The sequence below is a fragment of the Microtus oregoni genome, unplaced genomic scaffold (genome assembly GCF_018167655.1).
Source record: "Microtus oregoni isolate MIOR12 unplaced genomic scaffold, Mior012 000013F_ref0000133, whole genome shotgun sequence".
Lineage (NCBI taxonomy): Eukaryota > Metazoa > Chordata > Mammalia > Rodentia > Cricetidae > Microtus > Microtus oregoni.
In genome coordinates, this window is record NW_024543072.1 from 28,899,682 (window position 1) to 28,917,096 (window position 17,415).

The 17,415-nt window shown below is 48.9% G+C and overlaps 1 protein-coding gene across 2 annotated transcripts in view; it reads left to right on the plus strand.

Annotated features, from left to right (window-relative positions):
* The window catches only part of Acox2 (acyl-CoA oxidase 2), a 29,863-nt gene that overhangs the window by 665 nt on the left and 11,783 nt on the right, over nt 1-17,415 (plus strand). For both annotated transcript variants that reach the window (XM_041662698.1, XM_041662699.1), the window contains exons 2-12: nt 1,353-1,573; nt 2,165-2,327; nt 2,529-2,680; nt 3,064-3,171; nt 4,809-4,928; nt 5,425-5,540; nt 6,077-6,249; nt 7,938-8,100; nt 9,836-10,026; nt 11,690-11,869; nt 14,858-14,963. In XM_041662698.1, coding sequence (XP_041518632.1) covers nt 1,396-1,573; nt 2,165-2,327; nt 2,529-2,680; nt 3,064-3,171; nt 4,809-4,928; nt 5,425-5,540; nt 6,077-6,249; nt 7,938-8,100; nt 9,836-10,026; nt 11,690-11,869; nt 14,858-14,963 — 1,650 coding nt within the window. In that variant the 5' untranslated portion in view covers nt 1,353-1,395. The remainder of the gene's footprint in view (nt 1-1,352; nt 1,574-2,164; nt 2,328-2,528; nt 2,681-3,063; nt 3,172-4,808; nt 4,929-5,424; nt 5,541-6,076; nt 6,250-7,937; nt 8,101-9,835; nt 10,027-11,689; nt 11,870-14,857; nt 14,964-17,415) is intronic.

The following is a 17,415-nucleotide window of genomic DNA, read 5'->3' on the forward strand; positions in this document are numbered from 1 at the left end:
TAGGCCCTTACTGTATTCTCAGGCTCAAGAGAGGAAGGAAAGGAAAGCAGATGAGAGCCAGCAGGGAAGGTGGACAGCCACACTCTGGGATCAGGGAGACACAATGTCACCTTCCTAGCCCTCACTGCTTTGGGCAAGAGTGTTCCAGAGGGATGCCCAGTTCTGACAGGAATGCTCAGTTGGGAGGGTTGAGTTATTGTACAGTCACAAGAGACTGGAGCTCACACTAGGGCACTGGGAAGCTGAGCCTTGACCAGAGGGAATAGCAGGGCAAAGGTCAGGAAAAGAGGACGTTGGGATTTTAAGGTGGCAGAGCAGGCAGGCTAGTTAGCTGGTGGGAAGTGTGTGGTCGTGCAAGGACTCCTTTCTACAAACTGGACACTGAGGACCCATTTACAAGCAAGAAAAGAAAACACGATAAGAGAGACTGAGGCCAGGCGAGACGTGGAGGTGGCTGAGCAGTGGCCAAAGAGATGGCAAGGAACACATGGAGTTAGGGTGCTCAAAGAAAGTAAAGGGATGAGTCTAAGTGTTGACTCGCTGTGGGAGAACGGGGATTTCTAAAAGGCCAAGGGTTTGGTGTGAAGGAGGCAGGGGTCACCTAGGCTGTGGGGGTTACAGGGCCTCCAGAGGAACACTTCACAGGAAGAGAGCAAGCTCTATCCCTCTCTTTCCTCCTTCCACAAGCTTTCCTTCTTCCTCCTCTTCCCCTCCACCTCTTTCATCTACAGTAATGGGAACTGAATCCGGGGCCTTGTGTAGGCTAGGCAAACACTCTCCCACTATTCTGTTACTACTTTGAGGCATGGTCTCACTAAATTACCCAGACCATCCTAGAAACATGTTCTGAACTCCAGGTAGGTCTTCTGATCTCCTCTGCCTCCCAAGTAGATGCCAGCAGACCCCATTCCACAGTGCTCATTGGGTATCACAGAAATAAAGATAAGGGTGAGTGGGACCACAGAGTCCCTGCAGTGAGCCTCCCAGTACAGTAAAGTATGAACAGGGTATGTGCTTTGTGTCTGACCCCAGCCAGCTCTCAGCCACCTCTGGTGGTAGCCACACGCTCAACCTTCCTAGGACTGTTCTCTTCCTCTTGGTTCCCACTGACTTTTCATGAAGACTGTCCCAGGCATTGCAGAGACACAAGCCGCAGAGAACAGAATAGGAGCTTTGTGGTCAAATCATCCTGAACTTGGCTACTGCAGACAGAGCAACGTGAACTGCATTCACTTGTGAGCAACGTGTAGACCACAGTCAGCAGCCATGAGGACAGAGTGCGAGTGTGGTGACCGGGTAATCAAGTCAGCCTCTGGCTGACCCGAACCCTGGACAATGCCTTTTGCACGCAGGTTCTTGGCCCCTCCTAGTGCTCAGAACAGAGACTCAAGGCAGATGCCAGGCAGATCCAGGATGGGGAGCCGGGTGCACCGAGTATCACTGGGGGACACCTGGAGCAGGCAAGTGCACCCTGACATAGACAGCGAAAGGCGCACACCATCTTTCAGCGTGGATCGGCTCACCAACATCCTTGACGGAGGCGTCCAAAACACTATGCTGAGGAGGAAAGTTGGTAAGCAGAGGCGGGAGGTCAAGAGCTGGCTTTGAACCCACATGTTTTTTTTTTCTAGATCAGCCCGTTAACTAATTCTGTACTCCTAATGCTGTTGCTGTTGTTGCTTGCTGTTTTGAGACAGGGCCACGTGTAGCCCAGGATGGCCTCACACTGCTATGTAGACAAGGATGATCTAGAACTTCCAGTCTTCCTGCCTCCACCTCCCAAATGCTGGGATTGAGGGTATAGACCCTCGTGCCCGGTTTCTGTGGTATTGGGGAACTGGTGGTGTGGTTCAAACCCGGGGCTCTATGCATTCTGGGTAGCCATTCTACCAAATGAGCTCCATCTATAAGCTTAGTCTCTCTTTCAAGTAGCAAACTGGTCCTTGACACCAGACACCAGAAGATTCACATCCTGGTTCTGATTCCACCAGAGCATAGTGGGCAAAGCACATTTCTCTCCTCAGGGGTCTCACCTGTTTCAGCTGTTAAATGTCAGTGACAGCTGACTTCCTTCCCAAATCCATGAGGCAAGTGGGTGGGGAAAATCGGAAGGTGTCAGGAACCTTATCCAAGCCACTGAAGTCCTCTGTTCTCTCTGTTGCAGAGAGTATCCTCCAAAGTGACCCGGTGTTCAGCTTGAAGGACCATTACTTCCTGAGCCAAGACCAGCTCTATGAGGCTGCAGTTCAAAAGACATTCCACCTTGAGATGCTAGCCCGGCATCTGGGCTGGTCAGAAGACGGTCCTGAACGCAGTTATGCTAACAGGTGCTCATCCAGGGTAGCCCCACCCACCAGAGAGGCTTGCCTGCAACCTCCAAGCCCAAAAGACATTTCCCTCAGCAAAGGAGGACTTACTGGAACCCTAGGGTGCCAGATGCCCCTTCCCTCCTACACCCCAGCCAGTTTGAAGGTTTATGCACCCATCTTCCAACAGGCTACTCATCTATAGCATCTCTTCCCCCACAGAACACTTGCTGGATATACCAACTTAAACTTGCATGGTGTTGCCATGAACACTCTCAGAAGTCTGGGTTCAGATGAGCAGATTGCTAAATGGGGCCAACTCGGCAAAAACTTCCAAATCATCGCAACATATGCCCAGACAGAGCTGGGACATGGTGAGCCAGAGCTGCTGCATGCAGTCTTCAGACTGCGCAACTCCGGGGCGGGGGGGGGGGGGGGGGGGGGACATTCATAGTTCATAGACATACATGTTAATTTGGAAACACCCCAGCAGATGGCAGTCACGGGTCTCGAGGAAGGAGTTCCTTTTTCTAATGTGTACACATACTTTGCATGAGCTACCAAAGGAGCAAGACATTCCTTTTGGAAGCATCAGTTTGCAGTCCTGGGTCCTCACACAGTCCACAGATAAAAGGGAGAAAGGGCTGCAGTCCAGAGCTCACCTTGTCCCACACTGAACCCAGGCCTACCTAGGAGCTACTCCCCAGTGAGTACTCCACTTTGGCCCAAGTGTCTAACTCTCCCCCTTGATCCCAAGGGTCATACCTGAAGGGCCTGGAGACTGAAGCCACCTATGATGCTGCCACCCAGGAGTTTGTGATACACAGCCCTACAATGACTGCCACCAAGTGGTGGCCTGGGGACTGTGAGTATCCTCCATCCTACTTCCCTGTCTCTCTACCATGAAGACAAAGCTGGGGCTGAATAGCACTAACATTGGTGCCCAACAGGCATCAGGTTGATTTTCTGTTCTAGGCTGGTCACCTTGAAACCGACTGAACTAGGTAGGATGTGAAGAGTTTACTTAGTAGGTGACCGGAAGGTCCCAAGGGAACTTTGAGTAGATAAGGAAATGCACTCAGCCTGTGGGTGATGAGGGCCAAGAACATATCACATATGCACTGCCCCACACAACACGTGTGAGGCGCACAGCACACACACTATCCCACAGAGAACTATGCAAGCAGACAACATACACAAACACACACTGCCCCCTACAGTCACAGATAAACACAGCACACACTGCCCCACAACACAAACTTTGCCCTTACCATCATGTACACCATAACTCATACAGAGACACCATGTAGATGCAAACTTACACATAATGCCCCTCCGCATACATGCATGTACACAAGACACACTGTGCTCATGCAGACACACCTGTGCATATACATGCCACACACACAAACCCCCGAATGTGTATGTACATAACACACACTGACAGACATTTGTGGATACACAGCATAAAAACACATCTGTACACGTACACAACACACAGACACTGCCTTTATTAGAAACATGTACACAAAAATATGCACACTGCCCCATCACAGACACTCACCCATGCATAGAACACATGTATTGCCCTCCCAAGACAACACGTGTGCATATACACAATATACTGATAGTCATATACACACCACCTAGTCTTGTCCCAAGAGCTCCCCACACATCCTATGTTCTAGCCTCCCAAGTTAAAATAAGCTTGTCACCTACAAAAGCACATGACCTGGTACTAGTTAGTGGCTAAACATCCTCCCTGCCCCTGCCACTCCATACTCGGGCAAGCTCCAATCACGTGGCTATAAGGTAGCAGCCACACAAACGTCTGTGAACTCAAAGACAGGGTTCTGCCAAAGGCCCCTTTGAGAAATAGTTTCTAATGACTTCACTGTAGCCCCTGGAGACCCAGTGAGAGAATGCCTGGTATGGGCATTGAATAAACAAATTATTTGAATTCAACTAAAGCAGGGCAGGGAACAGAATGGCGAAAGCAAGGCAAGAAAGAGGAGGGAACCAGGGAAACAAAGATGACTGGGTGATCAAAATCAAATTTGCAGGTGAAAGAAATCCTTCTTTAAGATCAGGCTGATGCGGTTTGAATTCCAGCTCTCCTCCTCCAGGCCAGTGACAGTTTCCCTATCTGGAAAATAAGACCTGCCCTCCAAGAACTAGGAGACCTCAGCCAAGAGCTGGGCCCTAGCCGGGTTTTGATAGGGGATGGTTATACTCAGTATGGGGCTGACTGACAGCAAGCAGACTGATTCATTAGCTGTTGTGGTAGGAAGGGTACAAAAATTCTTTTAAAAGTCTGTTCATTTCGAACTCCCTTGACAAGTCACTGTTTTACTCTAGCTGAGTTTTTTGGTGGCAATTCTTTCTGTCATCAGTGACTTTCTAAGAACTCAAAGGTGTCTATCAGCAACCCCAAGCCCAGGAAGCAGAGGCAAGACAAGGTACATAAGCTTCCTGTGATGGGCCTCTCATCTTTCTGCTCAGTGGGACGGTCAGTCACCCATGCTATAGTCTTTGCCCAGTTGATCTGCTCAGGAGCCCAGCATGGTATGCATGCCTTCATTGTGCCCATCCGGAGCCTACAGGATCACACCCCACTGCCAGGTAAGCTCTACTGCTTCCTCAAGAACCCCTCATACGATGCTCCTAACAACTTTCCCTGTTCCTGAATCCCCCAAGAGAGATGCACAGAAGCTGGGACATATCTCCCTTGGCTAGAAGGAATCCAATTGACGGAGCTAATATAGTATGAGCTGGCTGTTTGACTAGTACAAGATTTAGCATCTGCCTGACTTCGGCTTCCTTACCTGAAGCCTGAATACCATGGTGTGTGTCTGTGTGCCTGTGTGTCTGTGTGTATGCCTTTGTGTCTCTGCGTGTGTGACTATATGTGTCTCTATGCATGCCTGTATGTGCACCTTAGTGTGTGTCTGTGTATACTCTGTGTGCGTGTGTGTGCTTCTGTGTGTATGTACCTGTGCGTGTGCGTGTGCGTGTGTGCGTGTGTGTGTGTGTGTGTGTGTGTGAATGCCTGTGTCTGTGTGTCTGGCATACTGCATACACTCAACTGACAGGCCTTCTCATCTCTACCCTCTTCTAGGAATCACAGTTGGGGACATAGGGCCCAAGATGGGCTTGGAACACATAGACAATGGCTTCCTGAGACTGAACCACGTGAGGGTTCCCAGAGAGAACATGCTGAGTCGCTTTGCAGAGGTTAGATCCTGGGAAGGTTATGGCCCCAGACCACCTAGGCGCTTACCCTTTGCCTAGCTGCCACAGGCTCTGGTTTGCCTCAGCAAAGCTGCGTTTGGACCCCAAGCCCTTTCCCCCAGAAAGAGGCTTAGGGGTCGTAGAGATAAGGATAAGACCCAGCTTAGGAGCACAACAGTGTTGGGGAAATCTTGTCACTTTAAGCCTCAGACTCCTGACACTTAAATATGGTTTTAAATACTTACCACATGGTTTTCAGAGCAGATCCCCAGAAGGGGAGGAGCTGAGGGTGAACATGCTATTTCCCTACAATCCATCGCAGAACAGGTATGGCCCAGGTGTTGGCAGAAGTCCCCAGTTAGCCAGCCTGTACCTTTTGAGGTATAAAAGGTGGGGGTTTCTGGGGGTGTTGGCAATCATGCTGCACAAGGGGTCTGCTTTCGGTGAGCAGAAGAGGGATGCCTGCAGGGATGGAGGCTCATGGAAGTGCAGCCTGGTAGCCTCGGCTCCAACCCAGCACCTGTCTCTGTTACACACAGGTCTTGCCAGATGGTTCCTACCGGAGGCTCGGAACACCACAGAGCAATTATCTAGCCATGTTGGTGACACGGGTGTGGCTGCTGTTAAAAGGAATCCTACCCTGCCTCCAGAAGTCGTGTGTCATTGCTGTGCGCTACTCGGTCATACGCCACCAGTCCCCTCTTCGGCCTAGGCAAGGAGCACCCGAAGGCTGATCCTGACAGAGATGGCTGACATTCAGTCCCACGGTGTCTACACGGACACCACCTCTGCCAGCGCCCTGGTGCTGGAGCAGATCACACACATGTGCACACACACACATGCATGCAGTCCAGGTGGGGTCTTTAGTTCTCTCTACTCCATCACTAGACTGGCTGGTCTAACCTGTTAGTCTCTTATCAGTGTGTGGCCCCATCAGGCTCTGGGTGACCATGTCTTCTACCCTGTGCCACCTGCTGTGACTCGGGCCTTTTGCTGAGTTCCAGTTTGTCCTGCATGGCTGTGACTTAGCTAGTGAGTTGGTGTCTGCCAATTGTCAAGGCTGGTTGGTTGCTGTCAAGTTGTGTCTGGTAAAAGCCAATTGCCCTAGTCTGCACGTGACTAAACTTGTGTTGCCTGGCTCAAACTCGGTGCCTAGTTGTGAGAAGGCTAAGTCTAGACCCCTTCTTTTCATTGTCTGTTGCATCTGGTTCCCATCCTCTCCATTCTATGACCCAGAACGGCAAGGGCTGCTATATGACATCTGAGAGAATACGTATGTATTTCCAGAAAGAATTTAAATCCAGGGAAACAAGTCTTTTGGGATAGGTCCCAAATGGACACACACTCTCAAGATGCAACATACTGCACTGAGTACAGGAAGCGGCGGCAGGGCACGTCATAGCCTAATGGGGCTAAGGGGGGTTTCCGTTCCCACCCTACTGACTGGCCCTGGGCTTGAGGAGGCCCTCCCAGGTTCATGTCGGACCTGTGCAGAGTGAAGTCACCAGGTCTGAGCATACTTGACGTGAAGGGCCCTAACCTGCCATAAACACGCTGAGGACTATATGCCAGGCAGACCTGAGCATCACACACTTCTTTCTCCCTGAGCTTCCATGTCTGCAAAATAGAGGTAACAGGGGCAGAGAGTTTCAGGGTGGCGGAAAGGGTGGAATGTGAGAAGGGTAGCAAGCTTGAATCTCAGAGGCCCTTTAAAACTTGCAACAGCCTCAGAATGAGGCCTGGGCTTTTGAATTCCAGGCGGGGCACATCTTCCCTGGAGGACTGAATACTGGAAGCAAGAGTTGAGAGTGCCTCTGTCTGGGCAGCAGAAGGGTCCCGAGGCTGGCTATGAGTGCTCGCTGTGTGAGGAGGAGATCCCAGGTTCCCACCAACTTCAGCCGACTTTCCATGCACACACCCTCTCCCAGTCCCAAGACTCGGGTCTCCACATTCTGGAGGTAGCCCCAGGTGCTGAAGACGCAGCAACGGACAGGGAAGACACAGTTCCTTTCTTACATATCTGTGGGCCCAAGTTCATACCCTAAGAGTTCTTAAGCTCAATGCATTTCTCGTCACGCAGCATGCACCTGGTCATGGGCAGTGAAAGGTTCCCAACTCTAGTCATCAGTGGGGCAGGGCCACACCCCTTCACCTGGCCTTTGCGTCCAGACGACTTGGAGTTCAGAACCTCTCGGATTTTCAGATAAGATATTGGATGTATACGCTGAGGGTATTTTTAGAGGAAATTGAGTGAATGTTGGTGATGGGTGGGGCTTAAAACATAGTAGCCTCATGTTGGCCTTTCAATGGTCCAATGTTCCTTTCGGCTTTGACAGTATTAGGAATATGGAAAGCTGGCTTGGAGTGAAATTCTAAACCTTTTGCTTCTTTTCCCCTCAGTGAGCCAGAGGCAAAAATCCTGGACTACCAGACACAGCAGCAGAAACTCCTTCCCCAGCTTGCCATGAGTTACGCCTTTCATTTCGTGGCCACCAGCCTCTTAGAATTCTTCCACGGTGCCTACAGTGCCATTCTGGAAAGAGACTTCAGCCTCCTGCCTGAGGTATTCTGTGTGCTGAGAGCCTGCTCCTGGCGGGTGGCTAATGCTGTTCCAGTTGTTGGGAAGTGGCTACAGCCCGGCTCCTATAGGCCCTCTGTCTCCCGATGCCCCAGGACATCAGGATGAAATATACCATGATGTGTAGCTCCACAGACACCCGGCCCCTAAAGCACTCCAAGAAGATTAGCAGTAATGTGAGTGTAGGGGGCACCGAGCCACAATCCCCAGTGAGAGAAACCAAAACAACCCCAGACAAAGCCAACTGAATCCATTTGATGGCACTGTTTGACCTGGACTAACCTGACTTATTTTACTGACCACAAAATAACGGAACCATCCATGTGTTCAATCAGGAAAGATAACACACGTCAGAGGCTCTGCTTTGCCTTTCAAAAGCCCAAAATCATATCAGGTCCAGAGAAGGCACCATGGTCCAAGCTATGTGTTGATTCAATACTCCCAGAGTCTAGGATGAGGCTGTGACTCACACGCCTTCCATCTGTGTAGGTGCTGGGCTCTTAAAGCATTGTTTCATTAACCCTCTCCATAGTATACACCATTTACATTCTTATTTGGCAAGGAAACTGAGATGGAAAGGGAAAAGGAGGCCTCCTCCCATAGACGTGAAGGTCTGAAAGACAGGTGGGGGCTTTCAAGAACCAAAACCTTAAACTAAGCCACTGCCTGACAACTTCTGCCCAGTTGTTCTGTCAAACATCTATGAAGGCAGCGGCTTGTGCACAACAGAAACTGATTTCTCACTCTTCTCGTGATATCCAGCCTCTGTCGTGGTGCTACTGTTTGGTAAGGGCCTTCCTGCTGTGTGGTAGCACGGCAGAGGATATCATACGAAAAGAGAAAGAGCGGGAAGGCACTGAGAAAGGGGACTCGGGTTTATAGCAAAGCAGCTTCCACAATAAGGAACTCAGTCCTACAAGGGCCCGAACTCATCCGTGACACAGGATCCCTCATGGCCCAGTCACCTCTTAAAACAGTTAAGGTGGCAACTGTAGGACCAGCAACATGGCTCATGGATAAAGGCGCTTGCTGCCAAGCCTGATGACCTGATGTCAATCCCTAGAACTCCCATGCTAGAAAGGGCAAGTTGGCTGCTGCTAGCTGTCCTCTGACATCCATAATGCACTGTGCACCCCCCGCAACACACACACAGATGGGGGGGGGGGAATGAAAGCTTTCAGAGGTAGCAATTGTTCAACTGTACTTCAACAGAAGTTTTGGAGAAGACATCCCAGCCATTGCAGCCACTAACATGCCTCATGAAGATTTCACCCTATGACCCCATCCATGCCAAAGGTCTGCCTCCTGACACCATTGCTCTGGGATTCAGATTTCAACATAGGAGTTTGGATAGACAGTTGAAACATGGCACCCTCCTACAACCTGGGAAGATATATGCCTTCTTTGGCCACCTTTCCAAACTTCTGCCTGCTAGCTAGCTCCCATGACTCTTGTAGGATGGTGGACCCAATCCAGGAAGGCCCCTCTTCTGGAGATCCTGGAGACACTGGCTAGGACAGGTTTTCCTTCATTCTTACAGTCACACAGTCACACTAACTATGTGACTTTGCACAAGCCATAACCTCTGATTATTTGCTTTGTCTGATACCCTGAGAAGCAGTGGGCTAAGCACAGCATCGGCCGTGGCCAGCATGCAGCAGGTACCAGGCGACAAGTCTGGACGGTCCTATAGGACCCTTACACTGCTTTGTTCTTGCAGCTCCATGCGCTGAGCACTGGCATGAAGGCCATGATTTCAGACTTCTGTACCCAGGGGACAGAGATATGTCGCAGGGCCTGCGGTGGTCACGGCTACTCGAAGCTGAGCGGTCTGCCAACACTGGTCACTGAAGTGACAGCTTCTTGCACCTATGAGGGCGAGAACACAGTGCTCTACCTGCAAGTGGCCAGGTAAAGTCCAGAGTTGTCCAGACCTCTGCCCCTACCCTGGGCAGAGCTTCTGCTTTAACGGACGCTTCTATTTGATGCCATGGAAGAAGTAAGCTTTGGAAAAGTACCATTTGAGGGCTGCCCAAATCTCAGTGTGTGCCTATCCACTTTCCCCAAATTCCCCTCTATCCCCAGCAAGGCCATCCCTCTGTCTTACCCAGAAAATAGCATCAGGTTACTGCCTGGGATCTTGCTTCTCTCCTGTCCCCACTTCTCCATAGGCACAGGGGGCTCTCTTCAAAGCCTAGAGAAAAATTACATCTTTGTCCTGTTTAAAATGGTTTATTAGCTTCTCTCTACTTGAAGGAAAATGCTACAATATATACTATGTTCTTTCAGCCCTTATAACCCAGCTGCTGCCTGACCAACCTGCTCACAGGTCCTCCTGCCTCCGCTGATCATACTCTTCATTCCTTGGCCCCCTGCCACTCAAAACCACATGTTTCCTTTGGAAGCTATCACAATCCATAATTGTCCACAACTTTTTGCTTAGCTTTCTTTTTTTTTTCTCAGTTTTTCAAGACCGGGTTAGACAGGCTTTTTCTATGTAGCTTTGGAGCCTGGCCTGGAACTCCCTCTGTAGACCAGGCTGGCCTCAAACTCACAGAGATCCACCTGCCTCTGCCTTCAGAATGCTAGGATTAAAGGTGCGCGGCACCACTGCCTGGCTTTTTGGTTCTGCTTCCTAGTTAAACCAGGATTTCCCTGAGGGCAGACACTTTTCCGCCTTGCTCATTGAGGAAACACAGAACAGGCTGTACCCTGAGGGACAGTTAGGCCCCACCAGCCTCCTCCAAATAGGCTGCTTCTTGCCAGCTGCCTCTGATGACTGACATTTTCATACTCATTTATTCTCTGGCAACTGAACAGAGTAGATGCTTGAGCATCCAAGAAAAAAGGACCTCTCTGGCAAATATGACACATAGCGTTTACCAGGGTTGCTTTTTCAAGTTATAAAAATGATACAACAGCATGCATTAGGTAACCTGCACCCGGCATTTGGCAACCAATTTGCAAGTATTTCATTCAGCTCTACCCACCCACCCTGCTAGACAAGAAACATCATTCCCATTGTCATGAAGAAATGGAAGCCTAGGGAAGTGCAGACAATTGTAGAGCATCCCACAGTGGTGTCAGAAGAGCTAATGGGAGCCCAGGATTGTCTGCGCACAGAATTCGTAACCCCTGGATTGTCGCACACAGAAGCAACCTGGAGTCACTTTCCTTCTTCCTTATGTCAGTACTCTTTCATGTATCTGACTGTTTTTGGATGGCCACAGACACTATACTTACATCCTAAGTCCCCACTCAATCCTAATAGTACAGTGTCTGTTGGCACAAACCTCAAAAGGACTTGTGTTTAGGATCTAAGGGAGTCTAGCCCAGCTTTGCATGCTCCCGTCACCTGCTAAAGAAACTAGTACTTTGGGTACATCTCACTGAGGGTCCTACAGAAGACGTGCGGGGTGGGTGAAGAGTGACTGTCGGGCAGAGGCCTGGAGCCCCTGGTTCTCCCCCCACTGGAGCACAACGTGAATGTGTGTGACCCTGGTAGTGAGGGAGCTGGGCTGAGGGTCCCCCAGAGTCACACACTGCCTCATCTGTGTCTACCTTCACCTCCCAGGTTTCTGATGAAGAGCTACCTGCAGGTTCAGGTGTCCGCAGGCTCCACACCACAGAAGCCTCTCCCTCCATCTGTTATGTATCTTGCCATACCAGGGCCAGCCAGGTGTGCAGCCCAGACAGCAGCTGACTTCCTTTGCCCCGATCTCTATACCACAGCCTGGGCACATGTATCTACCAGGTAAGCCAGTATGGAGAAGTCAGCATCCCACCCATGGTGGGCTCCTTCCCACGCAAGGACAGCTGGACGGTCACTAGCAGACAGTGCTTTACCAACCACGCCATCCCCTGCCTCTCCAGACCTCCAGCTCCTATGATTGTGGGTGTAGAAGAAGGAACACCTTACCCTTCAGCCATTAACCACCACCATTTCTTTATCCCAGTCACGGTGGTAGAAATGTATCCCCTCTCTGGCTAGTGAGAGGAAGCCTTTAAACCTTTAGGTGCCTATGGTGAGTTCCAATCTAACAAATGCGCTCATACATAAATCACTGTCCATGAACGGATGTACAAATCAGTGCCATCAAGTAAAGTAGTGTTTTAAGTCTGAACTATCCCACAATCTACTAGTAATTTTCAGAGTCAAGTTACTATCTGCACCCCTGTAAAACAGGCAGGCACAAGTTGTAAATACTAGTAATGCCCACGCTGTGTGGGACAGAGACAGGGTGATCCCTGGGGCTTGCTGGCTGCCAGCCTGGATCCAAGTACACTGAGAGACCCTATCTCAGGGGAATAGGGCACAGATTGATAGAGGAGGATTTCTGACATCCTCTGGACTCTATGCAAGCACATGTACCTGCTAACATATGCATACACACATGTACATATACGCCACACACACATATATATCATACACATTAAATAAACAAAGAAAGCATAAAGGCAATTTTCAGAAGTGTAGTTATACCTCAGAATAGAACTGGTTTGTAGTCAGGGTCTAGTCAAGTCCAAGGCACATGATCAAAACTAAGGACTCAGAGCTAGAGAGATGGTGCAACCATTAAGAGAGAGCTTACTGTTCTTGCAGAGGACTCAGGTTTGGTTACCAGGGAAACTGACATTCTTCTAGCTTCCATGGGTACCTGCACATACATGGTACACATAAACACACACAAGTACAAAATACATGAAAATACATGGGGTTTTTTTAGAAAGAATATATATTATACTTTGGTTGTGAGCCTAGCCTTTCATGGCTAAGCCATCTCTCCAGCCCAAGAACATATATTATTTGTTGTTCCTTTCTTAAGTAAGGGTCTCACTATGTAGTCATGGCTGGCCTGGAACTCACTGGGTAGACTGGGCTGTCCTCAAACTCATAGAGATCTACCTGCCTCTGCCTCTTGCCTCCTCAGTGCTAGAATTAAACATGTGCATTGCCATGCCTAGCTTAAAACATTAATTTTTTATTATTGATTTTAATTTTATGTGTTTGACTGCTTATCTGTATATCTGTGCACCATAGATAAGAGGTGCCCATGGATGCCAGAAGTGGGCATTGAATCTCCTGGAACTAGAGTTACAGACAGTTGTTAGCTACCGTGCAGATGATGGGACTTGAACCTGGGTCCTCAGGAAGAGCAGCCAGTGCTCTTAATTGTTGAGCCATCTCTCCAACCCATAACATGAATTCTATGAAAAAACAGCTAGGCAGTGGTGGTGCATGCCTTTAATTCCAGCACTCAAGAAGCACTCAAGAGGCAGAGGCAGGTGGGTCTCTGTGAGTTCTAGTCCAGCCTGGTCTATAGAGAGAGTTCTAGAACAGTCAGAGCTGTTAAATAGAGAAACCTTGTCTTGGAAAACTAAAAAAATAAACAAACCACCCAAGAATGTGCACATTCTGCTGGGCAGTGGTGGCGCACGCCTTTAATCCCAGCATTCGGGAGGCAGAGACAGGCGCATCTCTGTGAGTTTGAGGCCAGCCTGATCTACAGAGGGAGTTCTGGAACAGGCTCCAAAGCCACAGAGAAACCCTGTCTCGAAAAAACAAACAAACAAACAAAAAAAACAAAAAAACAAATATCACCAAATACTATACAAGAGCTAGTTCCAGGACAGGCTCCAAAACCACAGAGAAACCCTGTCTCGAAAAACCAAAAAAAAAAAAAAAAAAAAAAAAGAAATGACTAAGTATTCCAGAGACTGGAAAAAGAGACACACCCTAACCAACCAAATACAGATACCATCACTGAAGAGATTTAACTGTCTACAAGGGAACTTTCTGAACTCTGCCCCAAAATGGAAAGCCAGAGACTGGAGAAAACATTTCCAGCATTTACCAAGAAAGCTAACATTCCAACCTGTGTCCCGAGGAAGGTAGCAGCTTCCTTAGGATCAAAGGCAACTTGAGACATTTGCTTATTCATTCCATAATATTTTTAAATGCCTGTAATATCCCAGGTAGTGTGTTTAGAAACAAGGATCTATCTGTAAGCTAGCCTGATAAACACACAGGACACACTGGGCTGGGAAGGTTGGGGAAGGGAAAACAGGCTGCTGGGGAATTAAAAGGCCATTCTGCATCTCCTGCCTTGGAACTCAATGTACCATCTGCCTATCAAGTCCCTGACAAAGCAAACTCGGTGTAGCTTAATAAACAGTTTGCTTTATGCCCAAATTCCAAAGGCCAGATAAACACTGTAGAAAACAGACTAAAGGTTATTATGACGGCAAACGGTTAAGTTAATGCTCAGAGGTCAGGAGGTGGGTCTCTGTTTTTGTATCTAGGTACCTCAGGTAGGAATTTGCAGCATGATTAGCCTTAGAAGAATAAACATTCTCCTTGCTCTGGCCATAAGAAGTCAATCAACAGGATGGCCTGAAGTAGATCCAAAGGCTTAAGAACTCCCAGAGGCTAAAGCAGGAGGATTTAAAGTTCTAGGTCACTCTAGGCTATACAGCAATACTGTCTCAATGGAGAAAAAAAATCTTAGCCCTATTCCTTATTAGCTGTGTGATCCTGGGCAAGTTAATTAACCTTTCTGGGACTCAGTTTTTCCCACTGTAAATTGGGAATGCCCGCCCTTAAAGAGATGCTTCTGAGTCTATAGCTTTATGGCATATAAGACATCAGTTGGATCATTTCCATTTTTGAGAGACCCCAACAGCCCATCAGTTCTCTTTCCTGTTCATTCAGGATACTGAGTCTCTTTTCTTTGGTTCCCAGGCTCATAAAGGATGCAGCACACCACACACAGACCCTCATGAGATCTGGGGTTGACCAGCATGACGCCTGGAACCAGACTGCTACCATACATGTCCAGGCTGCTAAGGTGAGATGTCTGTCAGCTGTGAGGGGCTTGTTCTGTTTCCCAGGTAGGCCACCATGCTATGAAAACTCAAGTTCATATCCTTACCCACGCCTGCTCCTCAGAGACTGCCATCATCTTGCATCCAAGGCTGTAGTCTAGAGAATTTTAATTAAAGGACTTAACTCCAAAGCATCTTGCTGGCAGCCTGTAGGAAAATCTAATGAGGCATTGCTACTGGATTTGACTCAGGACATTCAAATAGCTCCTCCCAGAGAGAAAAGCAGCTCGAGTCTTCCCTTAGCCCCACGGGCAGTCCTAGGATGTCTGATCCAATTTACATTCTCTTTTGTGTTTGTGCGTACTTCACCACCCGTCGATAAATATTTGCCTCTTCACCAGCACTGGATACTAAACAGCAGAGACGTCACCAACAAACAGCTATAATCGGGGAAGCACGAGGATGGGATGGGAAATGGCTGCTGGTTACACTCCCTGCAGAACCCAAAAGATTCTCCAAAAGAAAGGGGTACATGGGCTGAGATTTCAAGCGGCAGTTGGCGGTCTGATAGTTGTGGCAGCTTGGGAGAGGTTTCCCAGCAAAGAGCGCAGGTATCATCAAAGCAGGTAGGAAAGGCTAGTTGGCTGGGAAGCCAAAGCAAGAGAGCTGAACTAAGGTGAGGCAGACAGAGCAGGGAGAGCAGGAGGAGGGGGGTGAGGCCTGAGGCCTTAGGCCTTCTGGAGCTTGGTAGGATGGCTGGTTCTTCCTTCCCTTGCAGGGGGGAACGTGCCACGCTTGGAAGGAGTAATCAGAGTTTCTAGAAGAATCATGCATGCTGCAGGGGAAAGAAAGGGCCGGAAGCCAATCAGAAGAAAGCAGAGACAGTCTGGTCCGTCCTGAGGGTGGCTCTACCATGAGCATGGTGGAGACACAGTGAAACCGGAGAGATGCAGAGATTCAGGGCAGAGGTTACAGGACTCAAGGTCACGGGGTGGGGAGCAGTAAGAATGCCTCCGAAGCCGAGGCAGCTGAGATGTCTCACTTACCAACAACTGGAAGACAGGGAAGTGTTCATTCCCATTGTCAAAGTCCAGGCCTGAAAAGGGCTCTCTCAAAACAGGAGTCCTGAAAAGTACCTGCAGAGAGGCACGCCTAGGTCAGGCTGACAGGCAGACTGAGCACAAGCGCACCTGGCGACCCAGCATTCAATCACATGCAACCGGGCCTGGCATGGACCCTGCAGACCTCCGCTTCTGGGCATCGGAGTTCCACTTAGTCTTCAACCCGCTGTGCTGAGACCCCTACCAACCACAGGGTTAGCCAGATCACAGGAAAGGAGACACACTTGCCCAGTGTCCATTTGTCTGTCTTTAAACCTTAGTGCCCTGACTTTAAACACACCATCCAAGACTCCATCAGTTAGCATAAAGGAGGCTAACCGAATCCTTTCGAAGGTGAAGGAGTGAAATAATGGAGCCAAGACACCTTCATTTCCCATGCGCCATGGAGGCACAGATATGTCCATCCTCAGGAAGTTTCCAGGAAGAGACCTGCCGCTGGCCTCTCACTCCCTGGTAGAACTCACTGGAAGAAAGCACTAGGAGAACTTTGCCATCCTCCCTCATAAAGGGATTCCTCCTGCAGCAGCCCCACATTCCAGTCATTTAACAAACAATAGGGGACCTGACGGCCTCCCACGGAGGCCAGTGTCATCCTTTAGTTGTTGGGGTGAGGAGAGAGAGAGCCCAAGGAAGATGCTCAAATGGCTAAGGTTAGTAGTGGTCATCTTGCTTACTGATCCCCACTCTTTATTAAGTGATTATGAAACACAGAGTCCGGCCCTCCTCCTCCATGGCACCATGGCCTAGTGAAAAACAGCACTGCTTACAATGCCCGTTAGTATACATTTCACACATACATTCCTCAGTGCACACATGTGCACACACACTGCCTTAACATGGCAGACAGTAAGTAGCTGTTTTCTTGAGAAAAGGGGGGGGAGGGGGGCTGACACCCTCCAGGTACCCCAGGCTAGCCTTCAATCCTCCTATAGTCTTTCTACTGTCTTTTGTTGTTGTTTTCTGTAGTAAACAACAATTCTTTTTTTTTAATGTCAAAAGGGAATACAATCACTTAAATGCATTTTTCAAGATTAAGCCATGAATAAGTCCATTTTGGGTACTCTTTGTTGTAGAGTTAGTGATTCTGACATAATCAAACACTTGACATCAGTGATGGAACTCTTACAGGTAGCAGGAGCGTAGCTGGTTTGATCTTGACACTGGGGAAATTTCCTAGCATTGCTGCACTTTATATTTATTTGAATTTTCTCAGACTTAATACCATTACAGTTTGTAATATAATTAAGCACCTTCCTGACACACTTTCTAACATTTCCAAGAGCTTTGAGAAGAGGAATCTAACTAAATATCCAAACACGGCAATTTATTCCTTCTCAGCTTCCTGCTTTTCATT